Genomic DNA, 12,454 nt, shown 5'->3' on the forward strand with positions numbered 1-12,454 from the left:
TTTAAAAATGACAAAAAGTTAGGATTCCAAGTGGAAAAGTCAAAGTTAGAAACTGAACTGTTAGAACCTAAGACTAAGGTACTTTCAAGAATGTATAACTTGCTGCTGAAATGGAACACACATGACGAAATGGTAAAATCAACAATGATAAAATGGGCGCAGGATATTGGGTATAATATTATGTTTGAAGATTGGGAAAGGTTGTGGACCTCTGGGCTGAACTTCACTGCATGTAATGCGTTGAAGGAAAATGTGATGAAAATGATGTATAGATGGTACATGACCCCTGTTAAACTGGCTAAAATATACCATTCGTCTGATAGCAAATGTTGGAAATGTAAGGAAAATGAAGGAACATTTTTTCACCTCTGGTGGACCTGCCCTAGAGTGAAGGCCTTTTGGGAGAAGATATATAATGAATTAAAAAAGGTGTTTAAATACACCTTTACTAAGAAACCAGAGGCCTTTCTCCTGGGTATTGTCGGCCAGAGCGTGTTAAAAAAGGACAGAACATTCTTTTTGTACGCAACAACAGCAGCAAGAATATTAATTGCCAAGAATTGGAAAACTCAGGAGCTACCCACTGTGGAAGAATGGCAGATGCAACTGATGGACTATATGCAATTAGCCGAGATGACCGGCAGAATTCGAGACCAGGGAGAAGAAAGGATGGAAGAAGACTGGAGGAAATTTAAGATTTATTTACAAAAATATTGTAATTTGGCTGAGTGTTGAATTGGATGCCAGTGCAGACAATTGTCTACCATTAAATTAGATTTAAGGCTGAATTATATGTCAAACCAAATTAAGATTATTAATTAAGATGAGTTAAATGATAATTTGTTTGAAATTAATTTAATAATGATGTAAGTGTATGCGGGAGGTGTGGGGGAGTCCCATGTAACAATTGAGAGATGTTAAATGGACAATGATAAGTTGTGCTTATCTAATATATGCCTTATTTGAAAACTTTAATAAATATATTATAAAAAAAAAAAGAAAAGAAAAAACAGAGCAGCCATCCTTGGAATGAAGGTACTCCCAATTAAGGTTCCCACCCACTTTCCCCCGCCCTCCCAGTCACTTCCGTCTTGCAACCTGATCTCGCAACCACCGTACTTTTTGTGTAGCCATCTTATCTGCTCTACATGACCTTGGACTGTTAGGCTGGACACTTTCCAGCGAGAGAGAGTCTGTTGGCTCTCTCTCTCTCTTCCAGTTCTTCTTCACTTTGCTGTTCACCCCCCACCCCAGTTCTTCCCAACTTTTGTCTTCAGAACAATGCCCCTCTGCAAACCACTGTTCCAAATCTATACTGCCCCACTGCTCCTGGGCAGCTTCAGGATCTTGGTCAGGAGCAGGGGGGTGGGGAGGCTCCCACCATTCCTCATCAGAGCAGTACTCCTCAGCCTGGTCTCTGGCAGCAGCTGTCCCATACAGGGATCGAACCTGCAACCTCAGCGTTATCAGCACCAGGCAACATGGGGAAGGACCACAGCACAAGCTCTGCATACCAAAGGTCCAGGTTCAATTCTTAACATCTCTGTTTCAAGAAAGGATGAAGTAGAAAGACCTCTGTCTGAGACCCAGACCTGCTGTCATAGGCTATAATATGACCTGGTATTACGCAGCTATGTTCAATGCAGGTACAATAATACGGACCTACCTTACAAGCTTATCTGAAGCCCCTGGAACAACAGTGCCATATAAATGCTATGAATTGTCATCACCATATTTTTAAAATCTTTACTTTTCTTTAAAATTATTTCATCCGCTTAACGCAGCAATGTGCAAGTCTGAAACCCTGCTGAGATAACTTCTATTAATAATTTAAAAAACTATTTCCACTGCAGTGGGAGGATGGGTAGAGTTGCACCTTAGTGATTACAGCCTCCTTGAAACGTCCTGGCATATGTGCCAGAGTGGCATACGGGGCAGAAGAATGCCACATCCTACAACTACTGTTTACAGAGCAAACTTGGTAGGAAAGAAGGTGAGCAAGGAAGGACATTTTACAATACTATATTGGGCCCATTAGGGAATGTCAGAGGCTACACATATGGAAGCAAATGACACCGGAGAACCTTTGGGATTCTCAGGTTGCTTTAAGAAATGGGAATCGTGCTTTGAGCGATGGAGTATGTATAGTTGTAACTGCACAGGAAAATCAAGGAAGCGTGTTATCAAATAAAGGCACAGCAGAAACAAAAATCCAGAAGCTCAGTGAAGTATCCTTACTAGATGAACAGCGTGGTCTATTTCTTCAGTAGTTACACCTGGCTTTACCATCATGGCAGCAACATCTAATACCTCTCTAGCAAGCTGCAAGACAAAGAAGCAGAGTTTATCATCAAGACAGAGGCCACATTCACATATAACAAGTCAGGGTTTCCAACTTATCACAGGTTACCAATGAACAAGCAGAGAATTACTACACTTTGGCCAACAGCTCTCACTTTGCTTCTCCCCTACAGTGAGCAAGAAAAACAAATGAAGAAGGCCTTGACATCCTGTTATGTCCAAACCAGGAATCTGCCCTGCTGCTCCTTAAGCCATAGTCACTAGCCCCTAAGCAATGGTTTGTTGTTGGTTTACGGACTGTGGTTTCCTAGGAAGTGGCAAACCATGATGCCTCAATCAGACATTACAAGAAGTGCAAGGCTTTCTGGTTTGTTTATTCTGCCCACGCCAGAGGAGGAACGAAATAGCAGCAATCAGAAAGTATGCAGTAGAACACTGCTAATTCATTGTAAGCTACAGATAGGGCAAGACAGACCATAAACCAGGACAAAAGTTCTTGTGATAAGAGAAGTGACGACCAATACCAAATGCGATTTCCTCCCCATGAAGTCTTTCCCCCAGGAGGCAGAAAATAAGTGGTAGACACTCAGCAATCACACAGCTTTTGTAACCACCATTTATATAAAACAGAACAAATTAACTGAACTTTAGTAGCTTCTTCTGAAATTTTATAAATGCTGCTAATTCAAATGCATGGGGTGTTCAGAACGAACATATTAAAGCATGCATAAAACATTTGATTAGTGCCTAAATTTTAAAAAGTCATCATGCTGGCTAAAATATTCATTAACCAGAATTTCACGTACAAATCTTGACAAAACAAAATGAAATGTGGGGTACAGTTTTAAAAAATCGTTATACACAAAGCCATGCAATTCTGGCAACTCTTGAGATACGGACCTTACCAAAAATCATGCTCAACATTATTCATTACATATGGTAAGATTTCACCTTTTTGGGTACACCTCAAATTATTTGTGCTTTTCACTCACACAAGCATGCAAAAACTATTCCCTCTTAAGATTTGTTGGGATTATAACATATTCCAAAATAGACTTACCCTACACACTACTCGCATCCCTTCTGTATCTTCTGCAGAAAGAATTTTTATCTGAGAAGTTCCTTTAAGAGCCTGCTCCGATTCAGACATGCCTAAAGAGAAACGTCAATTATTACCTAGTCATAATAATTTTTAGTTAACGGATGCAAATTTCCCGTATCCCGAAACCTGCGCTAATGTAACTGAAATAGCTCTTTTCAAGAGAAGCAGTAAAATGACACACACCCCAAAAAACCCATCCCCAGAGTGGCAGTATTAACATTTAGCTTTTGAGTAGCAGAGAGATCCCTGACAATGGGTTAATGGTGAAAGTATGCAGAGGGAGATGCATGACAAGAGGTTTATGATATAAAGGGACACAAAACCCACATACCAAACAGCACTTGGGAAAGTGACTTTTCTTCTTCCTCATTCTCACGTTTTGACTACCCACCCGCCATATTTGCAAACCCCCCCCCCCCTTGTGAAAGAAAAGCCTAGCAGGAACTCAACATGACTCAACTCTCTGACTTTTAGAAAACATCTGAAGGCAGCCCTGTTTAGGGAAGTTTTTAATGTTTGATGTTTTATCGTGTTTTTAATATTCTGTTGAGAGCTGCCCAGAGTGGCTGGAAAAGCCCAATAAGATGGGAAGGGTATAAGTAATAAGTGTGTGTGTGCGTATATACAGTGGTACCTCAGGTTAAGTACTTAATTCGTTCCAGAGGTCCGTTCTTAACCTGAAACTGTTCTTAACCTGAAGCACCACTTTAGCTAATGGGGCCTCGCACTGCCGCTGCCGCGCCGCCGGAGCACAATTTCTGTTCTCTTCCTGAAGTGAAATTCTTAACCCGAGGTATTATTTCTGGGTTAGCGGAGTCTGTAACTTGAAGCGTATGTAACCTGAAGTGTATGTAACCTGAGGTACCACTGTGTGTGTGTGTGTGTGTGTGTGTGTGTGTGTGTGTGCATTATTTAGGGGTCTCCAATTTTTTTTGGACCTGGGGGCACATTAGGAAATCTAGGATACTGTTGTGGGCAACATATACACAAATTAATGGAAGCACAATGAATGATGCACAGGTTTTCACCACTTCCCACCCCAGAAAACAATCAGCACCTCTACACACACATACCAAACAAATTGAATACAGACAGAAACTGCCCCCTCAAAAAAGTCAAACCCTCTCTGCATAAACAACAAAAAAAGCCGAGAGTATTGGTGAGCACTAAAGGGGATGTCTGAGGGGGCTATAGTTCCCTTGCATATCTCATGGGATACCCCACTTTTTATGGACTCTGATCAAGGGGGCATTCAAACATGTTTTTTTGGGGGGGACCTCTCCCCAAACTTACTTTTTTCCCAAGCAATTCATTTGACACAGTTCTCTAGCTAGAAACTGTGACTGAAACAGCATGGACTGCTGCTATATACTAAATTTCTGCTATCCAGTGAGAGCATAGAGTCAATGCTAGATTTGGGGATTCAAGAAACATCACTGTTTGAGACCTTCACAGGGGTTTTTAAGTGCTTTTTGAGGCCTTGTTTTCTAAAGGAACTGGTTGCTAAAAATAAGCTTAGCTTTTGATAAGCCCATCTGAGACAAATCCATTCTGAAAGAAAATTAATGTACCCTAAATCAAACGCAAGTTTGAAAAGTGAGAATTGTTCTGTATCTGCAATTACCTAGCGGGTGATCAGCATAATCCGGCCTTTGAATGTAACTCGGCACAGGTCTTGTTGGCATCTAAATAAAGCACAATTGGGATTTAAACGTATTTATTTTCATAGCCTATCCAATAGCAATTGTTTAAAGCCAAATTTATTCCCCAACAATAAAACCATGGCTTCAGATTATAGTCAGATTTTTGGTAGTAAACAAACCATAGTTAAGCTGAGCAGAGTTTGGACAAACAAACAAACAAACTATGGTTTCAGAAACTGTATATTAATAATGCAAACCCACCAACTGAGGAATTTATTTAATAATAAGAACAGGTAGTTATTATTTTTGTTTGTTATTATGGTTTGTATTTTTGTGTTTTTATATTGTAAACTGCCCTGTAAACTTTGGCAAAGGGCAGTATAGATATTGAATAAACGATAATAATTTCTGAGCAAAGAAATCACAAGACACTGCTTTTGGGGAAACCCCAAAATGATTGTGCTTGTAGATCCCAGATCTACTGCAGAGGGGAGTGATCACCCTTTATTATCAAGTGTTTCTTCAAAAACTGAAACACCAGATGAATTTAATCTCCCACTACTGCAGGATGAAAACCCTCTTCCACAGAGCATTCAGTGCACAAAGGCAAGAGCAGAGTTACCTGCTAGCCAACTTTGTATTTAAACTCGTGTCCCACATACATACATTCCGCAAGCTTTCTGGTTCTGCAGTACCGCCACAGAGATTCTGTCTCCCTGCTTTGCCCCCATTCCACCTTCTCCAACACAAAATGAGCTATATGCACCAAATCCCACGACACACTTTGAGGTTCTTAGTACTAGAGGACCAATAAGTGTTGCCAAATCAGATCTACTCACATCAAATTGCTCTGCTGCTTAGCAGTATAGGCTCAGCCATTTGCAGGCTGAAAGATACCTGTGGGCTGGGGAATGGAGCATGAGAGCATGACTATTAAATTATTGAATATCCAGCTAAAATTGATTTGACCGCCCCCTTCCTTTCCTTTGTTCTCCTTCCGTAGGATTAATTTATACTCTCCTAATGCTGTCTTCTAATTTATGATAGTGCCTTGACTTTTTTTTTTTGCTGCATATTGTCCCCTGAAAACCTAACAACCAGAATTGTGTAAGTGTCTTACAAAATTACAGTTCTATTACCATTTTTCCAACTGGGCAGCATAATTGCTAAGAAATTTTCTTACTGCAGTTTGATCACCAGCAGGATTTAAAAGTGATACACCTGGCTTCATTATTATCAAATAAGAGAGGCCTATAATTTGGACAAAAAAATTGGCTTCCAGGTGGAAAAATCAAAATTGGAAACAGAACTGTTAGATCCCCAAACTAAGATACTTTCAAGAATGTATAACTTGCTGTTAAAATGGAATACGCAGGATGAAACGGTTAAATCTGCTATGATTAAATGGGCACAGGATGTTGGACATAACATCATGTTTGCTGACTGGGAACAGTTGTGGACCACTGGTATGAAATTTACGGCATGTAATGCCTTAAGAGAGAATATTATGAAAATGATATACAGGTGGTACATGACACCAGTCAAGCTTGCAAAAATATATCATCTGCCCGATAATAAATGTTGGAAATGTAAAGAAAATGAAGGTACATTCTTTCACCTTTGGTGGACGTGCCCAAAGATTAAGGCTTTCTGGGAGATGATCTATAATGAAATGAAAAAGGTATTTAAATATACCTTCCTGAAGAAACCAGAGGCCTTTCTCCTGGGCATAGTCGGCCAATTGGTGCCAAAGAAGGATAGAACTTTCTTTATGTATGCAACAACAGCAGCAAGAATACTTATTGCAAAGTATTGGAAGACACAAGATTTACCCACCCTGGAAGAGTGGCAGATGAAGGTGATGGACTACATGGAATTGGCGGAAATGACTGGCAGAATCCGAGACCAGGGAGAAGAGTTGGTGGAAGAAGATTGGAAGAAATTTAAAGACTATTTGCAGAAATATTGTAAAATTAATGAATGTTAAAATGATGCTGGATTGAAAATAAGTGGCATTAGCAAGAAAGTTAATAAGAATATGCAAAAATGCATTGATAATGGATGAAAATATATATATAATATGTTAAGATATAGAGTTAAGATAAATGAAAGAGGGTAAGGATTTGCTGAATTGATTATGTAAATGGGAATACAAAAAGGGGAGGTGTGAGGTGGTCAAGGAAACAAGCAAATGAGCTTAAAGATATCAAAAAATTGATTTGTTTTTTAATTTTTTCCTACCTATTTGTTTTTTGTATCTTGTATTTTTTTTCTTTTTTCTTTTCTATGTATTTTTGTATTTTTTGTATTTTTGTATTTTTTCCTTTTTTATGCTTTCTTTTTATTCTGTAAACCTCTGTTTTTTGTAAAATCTTAATAAATATTTTATTTTAAAAAAAAAAGTGATACACCATTTCAGTTATTTCAGCTACTTACCAGTGGATAATGTGGCCTAAGTTTTCCAGTATATCGATAGCCAGCCCAGGGATCTGTGTTAATGTCACCATCTACAGTCCAGGCAGAAACCTCCCGCTTCGCTTTTTCATCCTCTGTAAAAAAAAAAAACCCCAACAAAACAAAATTACAAAATAATGCTATAATTATAAGACAACCAACTTCATAAAAAAACCCAGAAGGAATATCTGTCAAAAAGGAATTAGAGAAGTATATTCATAACTCTTCCTTTTCCTTTAGAAAAGGACTTTTTAAGCTTGCTTTTCCCTTGAAATACAGATCCAATCTACTTTTTTTTTGTTAAAAGGCTCCTGAAACTGGATTAAGATATGATACATAAGCAACCTAACCTAGATTTCAAGATTGCAACTACAACCAGAACACAGATCAAATCCTTCAACCTTGTCACTAATGGCAGCAAACACAGAACCATTATTTGAAAGTTTATGGCTTCCACGAGTGCCACGGACTTTCTGTTCACTTTCTGTGCTTTTATTTGCATCAGCTTCTCTCAACCACATTGGTCATTAATAATATTCCAACAGCATTCCCAGCTATTTAGAAACAACTTCTGATGTGGTAAAGAACAGCAATGGTTAAGAAACAAAAAAGTCAAAACTCCAGTAACACACCCACTCACAACTGGGTAAGATTGAGTGCATGGGAGACTCGGAAAATAAACAGAAGGTTTTTTGGGGGGGAAAGGAACTAAAGCTTCAAACCTGCATCTGAGCTACACCGCTTCCGACAATATAGCCTCACATGTAACTGAATGCCCATCCAAACAAATAACAAAATAAACAAAAAAAGATTAGTGTACATAGAAAGGAAGCACATCAGGGAGAAGGCCAATTGAAAGCCCTTTCCCCCCACAACACCTTTTTGTTTGGAGAGAATGTGAAGGGAATGTGTGCTGTATGGAGTTGCATGCAATCACATGCAAGTCCATACCTGCAATTTGAAGTGGTATAGTCAAGCTATGTCCAACCGGTTGATCGCAATCAACAGGTCGATCGTGGTTGATTGTATGTGATCCTGGTCGATCACTGGTACATTACTCCCAGCGCTATGTCTCTCCGTTGACACTGCATTGAACGTTTTGGAATGCAGAAAGCAGAAGTAGTATTCCGTTTAGCGCTGTCGTTGTTGGTGAGCAGTTTGTCGCATCACCCCACCCAAAAAGCTCAGCAACTCTGTGCAATGCCCCCTAAAAAAAGCTCAACAACTCTGCCCAACCCAACCCCCAAAAAGCAACAACAGTTGGATGTGCCTAATGAAAATTGGGCCAAAATTGTGAGGGACTTGAAAAGTACTGCCTAATAAAGGAGCACCCATCTTCACACTGGCCTTAAGTTGACACTCACAGAACTTTTCTCTCCCTATCTAATGGTCTTGAGATACAGGAGAGTGGATTTTGGTTGAACATGAAGATAAACATCTTAACAGAAAGAGCAGTTCACAGTGGGACAGATTACCTAAAGGGGGCCAGGCTCTCTGTTGCTGAAGGTCTTCAAGCAAGTGCTGGAAAGCCATCTGGAATGCTTTAACAATGGAACAACTGCACTGAACAAGGGGCTGGATTAATGGCTTACAACCGTCCCCTCCCCACCTCCTATAACTCTGTGCAAGTCAGGGCGACAAAAGAGTATGATAAAAGCAAAAGTATTTTCTTACTTGCTTTCTTGTGTAGCAACTTGTGAGTAGCCCAGCTTCCCTTAAAACATTCCTTAAAGAAAAAAGAAAAAAGCAAGTGGTATAAAGTTAGCAATGCTTTGCAATATATTTAAATCATATAAAGTAGTTCTGCAAGCTACAAGACATAGACTATAAAGTAGACAGGAGTATGTTTACATCATTAAGAAATCCAATTTCAGTTCAAACACGGTATGTTAATTGGAGAGGTCACATATGCACCACACATTTAAAGCACTGTGATACCATTTTAACAGTTCATGGGTTCCCCCAAAGAATCGTGGGGAACATAGTTTGTTAAGAGTGCTGTGAGCTATTAGGAGACCCCTGTTCCCATCACAGAGCTACAATTCCCAGAGGATTACAGAAGAATAACTCCATGGCAAAAGGACCAATGGCACAGGTGAGGAGAACCTTCTTAGTACTCCATGCTTCCCTATTATTACATTGATGGTAATCCACCCTGAACAATATTCTCACAGCACCAAACAAGTAATCAGCCATATTATGGGAGGAGATTGCACCACTGCCAGCTCCACAATCCCTTAACTCCCTCTGCAGACTGTGTATGGATGCTTCCCTGTTTCCTCTCCTGTCTGCAGGTGCCACCCCTCCCTGAGCCTCACATACCAGTTGCAAAATCCAAATCTAGCACTGACACCAAATCTAATTGTTATATGCTTCCATTCGCCATGCCCACCTTTCCGTCTTCCAAAAGGGGTCAAATGTGCACATGAAGCCATGTTGAATCAAGTGAACATCTCCCGCGATGTAATTACCAAGAGCAAACGTGATTATTTCACCAGCAGCTATCATGTTATGGTGAAACTGCCCCATTTTCCTATTCTTGTAAGAAAAGTAATGGGATTTATGACACCGGAAGATTTTCCATTTTGTTTATTTGCTACCTCCAGAAGCAGCTTCAGCTAGCTCAAGGACACCATTTAGCTACTGATAAAGAGAGAGAGATTTGAATCTTTTGGCTGGTTTTTTTCCCCCAGGCCCTCTACTTTCCCACACTGGTGTCTTCACACAAAACACCAGATTAACTTGACACACACTGCAACCCTTGAATTGAGACAGAAGCGCAGCCCACTCCTGTTATCCTCCATAAACTTATTTAGACAACTAAGGGAATTCACTTCAATGGGAAGCGCCTTGTGATCTTCAGATGAAGGGCGGTATTTAAATTTAATAAATTAATAATAATAATAATAATAATAATAATAATAATAATAATGCCAAAGTCTTGTTTTTGTCCCCTTTTTTAATCACCCTCAAAAAACAAACAAGCATTATTTGCCTGTGAAGCATCATCTCCAGCTCTGCGCACAACCTTAAAAACAATCATTCAGCTGCCAAGACAGCGATAGTCAAAATTACTCATGTTTTCTTTACTCAAAAACCTTCCCTTTTTTGTCACACTCATCCCCTCCCGGCTATAGATAAATACGGAATCTGTCCCACTGTGGGAGATCAGGAGGACTCTGGAGTTCCAGATACGATGAAGGAACCATATTAGCACTGTTATGCAGGCCAGAACCATTTCCAGTAAGAAATAAGGCAACATCCTTAAAGCTGCTCCCACAATCTTTAACAGAACTAAACATGAAGCAGCGGTGGAGCCTGTTTCACACAGAAGCAGTACCAACTAATAAAAAGGCTGGGTGTTCTCTTTGCTCTTTTTGGACTACGCTCCTAACATATTAAGACAGTGGCTACAATCTATTCCTGCATTGTGTGGCAGGGAGGTAAATACAGACCCATGTATAATGTGGGTGCCAGGAATACAGTCTGCCAGTCACACGCAAAAAGCGTTCATGTCCTAAAAAAATGTCCTACTGAACGCTTATGTTTCTGTTTACCAGCAGTGCGTTAAAAGACAAGAGAACCGCTTTTAACAGCAGCAGGGTTGTTTTTGTATTATCATTTTATTTATTAGAAAGATAAGCTTGGGAGACTTACAAAAACACACATTAAAAACAAGTGTAAAAGCAAGAGCAAAAACATTATATATAAAAGAACAGATGCAACTCATCCCTATCCCACTGAAAAATAATGCTGGATTGGATTAACTCAAGGTCCTTCCGAAGGCTGTTTTCAAACATAACACAAGGGATGAGTCATCTCCTATCACTTCTTACCAGGAGATGAGATTTTCTGTTCTTGTGGTGTCTAACTCATGAAGGCATTGCTACCAGTTCCCCAACATTCGTAAATGGGCATTCTTGTGTCAGCGAGAGCTGATCCAACGTAAGTTACCACTGCAAACTTTGTAGCTCTTCCAAATGGGCCAACTACCCTTACAAGGGGGAAATGATGCTACTTTTATTTTTAATCACTCCAACAGTAAGAGCTGTGTGACAGTAGAACGGACTCCCTCGGAAGGTGGTGGACGCTCCTTCACTGGGAGGTTTTAAGCAGAGGTTGGGAGGCCATCTGTCATGGATGTCTTGGTTGTGATTCCAGCACTGCAGGGGGATTAACTCGATGACCCTTGGGGTCCCTCTTCCAACTCTACAATTCTTTGATTCTATAATAATTCAATGCAAACAGCTTGTGGGGGTTTGCCTGAAAAGTGGTATATGAATAACTTAACTATATATCGTAAATGACTGTGGTCTGGTACTGAAAACAAAATTTATCGTGTGCTTGGATGCACCCTGTCCATTCATTATAACTAACTGGCTCTGGTTGGTAGATTTTGGGTTCTAGTAATAAAAACAAAGTAGATCTGCACAAGCCTAAGTCTGCACATTACAGCACGGACTTGTGTTTTTGTAAAGTTTATGATTCCAAACACAGGCTTCGATCATTCGGAGCCAATGGGTTGAATAGCAGGTTGGACCTGGCAGACCGGGGTTCGAAGTCCAACCTTCCAAGCGTGGACACTGAGCAGATCAGTCTCATGTAGGTGGATGAGAATTGACACGTGAAAAACTGAACTCAAAGCACCACTGAATGAACTAGATCAGTTTCAGTACAGCCATGATGACTATGGCTGATAGAAGTAATCAAAAACATCTGGAGGGCACCAGGTTCACAAAGGCTGATCTAGTCAATCTCAAAGAGCTGGTCTGGGAGCATATGATGCTGCTATATCACTCTGCCTACATCTAACGTTGAGGTACGAGTATCCTTGATTATATAGCTATTCACACACAAATAGAAGGTATAAGCTCAGATCCCATCTGCGTGTATGCGATACTGGAGGGTTTCTGCCCCGAACTGCATCATTTTACACTCATGTTTACCATTTTAA

The 12,454-nt window shown here is 40.0% G+C and overlaps 1 protein-coding gene across 1 annotated transcript in view; it reads right to left on the reverse strand.

Moving 5' to 3' along the window:
• METAP1 (methionyl aminopeptidase 1) overlaps positions 1-12,454 on the reverse strand; it is a 29,157-nt gene that overhangs the window by 13,719 nt on the left and 2,984 nt on the right. Inside the window, exons 2-6 of the mRNA XM_083571618.1 lie at positions 9,175-9,226; positions 7,483-7,595; positions 5,028-5,088; positions 3,362-3,453; positions 2,239-2,322 (exon numbers count right to left, since the gene is read on the reverse strand). Of these exons, the coding sequence (XP_083427744.1) occupies positions 2,239-2,322; positions 3,362-3,453; positions 5,028-5,088; positions 7,483-7,595; positions 9,175-9,226 (402 nt within the window). The remainder of the gene's footprint in view (positions 1-2,238; positions 2,323-3,361; positions 3,454-5,027; positions 5,089-7,482; positions 7,596-9,174; positions 9,227-12,454) is intronic.

Source organism: Podarcis filfolensis, assembly GCF_964270895.1.
Source record: "Podarcis filfolensis genome assembly, chromosome: 9".
Taxonomy (NCBI): Eukaryota; Metazoa; Chordata; class Lepidosauria; order Squamata; family Lacertidae; genus Podarcis; species Podarcis filfolensis.